General features: G+C 41.6%; 1 protein-coding gene across 1 annotated transcript; it reads right to left on the reverse strand.

Moving 5' to 3' along the window:
• Positions 1-446: 446 nt before the first annotated feature.
• Positions 447-2,059, reverse strand: LOC149928525 (uncharacterized protein F54H12.2-like). The gene is made up of 3 exons (XM_090157900.1): positions 1,849-2,059; positions 875-1,707; positions 447-692 (listed from the first exon to the last, which is right to left on the reverse strand). The coding sequence occupies exons 1-3, from the start codon at positions 2,057-2,059 to the stop codon at positions 447-449; spliced, it is 1,290 nt and encodes a 429-aa protein (XP_090014026.1).
• Positions 2,060-2,519: the final 460 nt, after the last annotated feature.

Genomic DNA, 2,519 nt, shown 5'->3' on the forward strand with positions numbered 1-2,519 from the left:
GAAAATTTTGAATACATTCTTTAATCATCTTATCATTGTCATGTTTATTTCTTGAAAATCTAGTCACGATATCAAACATTTTTACACCCCGACAGCGATTAAGAGCAAAATACACGCAAAAGCCACCACACGTCGCACTGAGGTTTCCCTGCAGTTGTAAAGAATTAAAAGTCACAGTTTTACTATTTCTTTCGACAAAGTCATTAAAGCGAAACATATCAGGACTGTTTCCGAAGGAGTCGAAATGCTCAGAGTTATGATTACTTAAAAAGTACAATGCAATCCAATGCTCGCCAGAATTCTTTGATGTCGCCGTGTTTACGATATAAAGAGATGGGAAAGTCGTAACGTATTTAGGTAATTTATTCGCGGCTAAAACTCATCGAAATAAGTCTTTAGTGAATTTATCCTCTTCCATAATCTTAGTTAGCTGAAACGTGTCCATTTTAGTTCAAAAGTACGGTTCTGTTTTTATCAACTTCAATCAGACTCTGAAATTCCGCGTAGACAATTACGGCAATAGTTTCGGGTAAAGCTGATGCGAATTTTATTTCAAGCCTTAAATTTCCGTTTCTAACTAAATGAAAATGAGCGGCGTTCCTCATCAAATCAGCCGTCAAATCGTACACGAAAAGGCAGTTCCCACCAACGTAATCATCTCGACTTATCTGATTTCCTTCGTCAATATTCCACTAACCAGTTTGAAAAATAAATTAGCGTAAGCCTGTATGTAGCTATTCTCCGCGAAATTAGGAGTAAGCGGACGATGGGGAACGCTGTTTCCGTCCACAAACAATCCAATGTGGTTTAAATTAAAATGCTGAAAGTTATATGGGGATAATTTTAAATCTCCTAGGAACGCGGTTTGACTAACCATCCCAATGACGACCTTATTGGGAATCTGTCCGGTAAATAAATGATCTTGAACCACACTCATGTTTCCTTGGAGGATCGAAAATGAAGTGCATTCGGTGCGCGTAATGGGGTATTTAGCTCTAGCCATCTGCAATACTTTCGCGTGAGATAACGGTATTTCCGGAATTAATTTAACTTTCCTTAGATATAACGAGGCAGATTTGATATCCAATTTGCATTTGAGATCAGAGTGTAGACAAAGTTCCGTGTTGGGCTTCCCGAAGACAAATTTTAAATCCACTAAATTTAGAAGATAGCGAGGTTGCTGACAAATGTCTAGATGGAGAACGCCGATCATATCGATAATTCCCTTTCGAGCAAATTCCGCTCTTTTCAAGAAGCCTTCGTTATTCCGAAAGTCATTAAATTTGCTCGCCGAGTCACGATAGAATAAGGAGCTGGTCAGGTGACTCGTTTTAGCGGAGTCACCGAAAGTTAGCATTGTTTGAATCATACTTTTATACGGATAATTTTGAGCCGAGGGAGTTACTGATTTTTCGTTTAAAAATAAATAAACTTCGGGAAAGAGGCTATGCAAAAACAAATTGACGGGTGCGATATTATCCGCTGCCGTAGTAACCGTGCCATCCGCGGCAATCACGGCTGCTTTAGGGTATGTTCCATTTTCTTTTTTCACTTCCACCTGAACGTGAAGAAGAGTCTGCGACAAGTCCACGTACGCTTCAGAATTTCCACTAATACAAAACGTTAACGCCGAATTGTTGGTAATGCTCGAAATGGGATTGTATTCGACCCATTCGCCGCCGATAATTCCCGTTTGCGATAACGGGACTTGAAAAAGGTCCAATTCGGAATTCACGCATCCGCTCGAGTGAGGATGTAATAGTGCAATTATAATTTTTTATGAAAATATGTCGGAGTAAGAAAGGCACGATGTTTTCTTCCTCTTGGCTTTAGTTCGAGTGATTTTACGGGGTCTAGCGCGCTTCTTTTTAAGTCCAGATCCCGTCATTTGTTTAACCGCTTCGGCGGCTGAAAATAAGGCTTCTTTGCCGGCGGTCTTTGATCTAGTTGTCAGGGCTGTTTTGATTGGAATACCATTCGCAACATCCGTAACAACTTTCGCACCGGTATCCAAAAATTTTCGTCCTAAGAACTGGGCTCCGCGTTTAAAAAGGGGCATGGCGCTGCGGAATGCCGACGCTAGTATATTACCTAACCCATACCCTCTCTGAACACCGACACCCCGATACACGGGAATTGATCCGTATCCAGCCTGGTTCAAATAGTAGTTTTCGTAATCGTTTACGGTGGGATTGTACCGCGAATACCTCATGATGTTTGTCGGTCGTCACTGTTCACTGAAATGAACGTTATTCCTTCCCGGTCACGGTATTATAGAGCGAGCCAAGCCCTCCGCGGTTTGAAGTGGAGGGTAACGTGAACCTTCCTGCGTTCGAATTGGACAGGGTTTCCTAATTCGTCCATAATGTTAACTTCGATAGTTTGTATTTCCGAAGAAGCGACGGGTAGATAATGAGGTCTAGAGAACTCCACGTCCACAATTTCTCCGTCTTTTCCTTTCGCACTGACAATACGCAAAAGTGGAACGTTGCCATCCCCCACGATCGTATTTTTAACGA

Source organism: Leiobunum rupestre, chromosome 9 (genome assembly GCF_980474605.1).
Source record: "Leiobunum rupestre chromosome 9, qqLeiRupe1.1.hap1, whole genome shotgun sequence".
Taxonomy (NCBI): domain Eukaryota; kingdom Metazoa; phylum Arthropoda; class Arachnida; order Opiliones; family Sclerosomatidae; genus Leiobunum; species Leiobunum rupestre.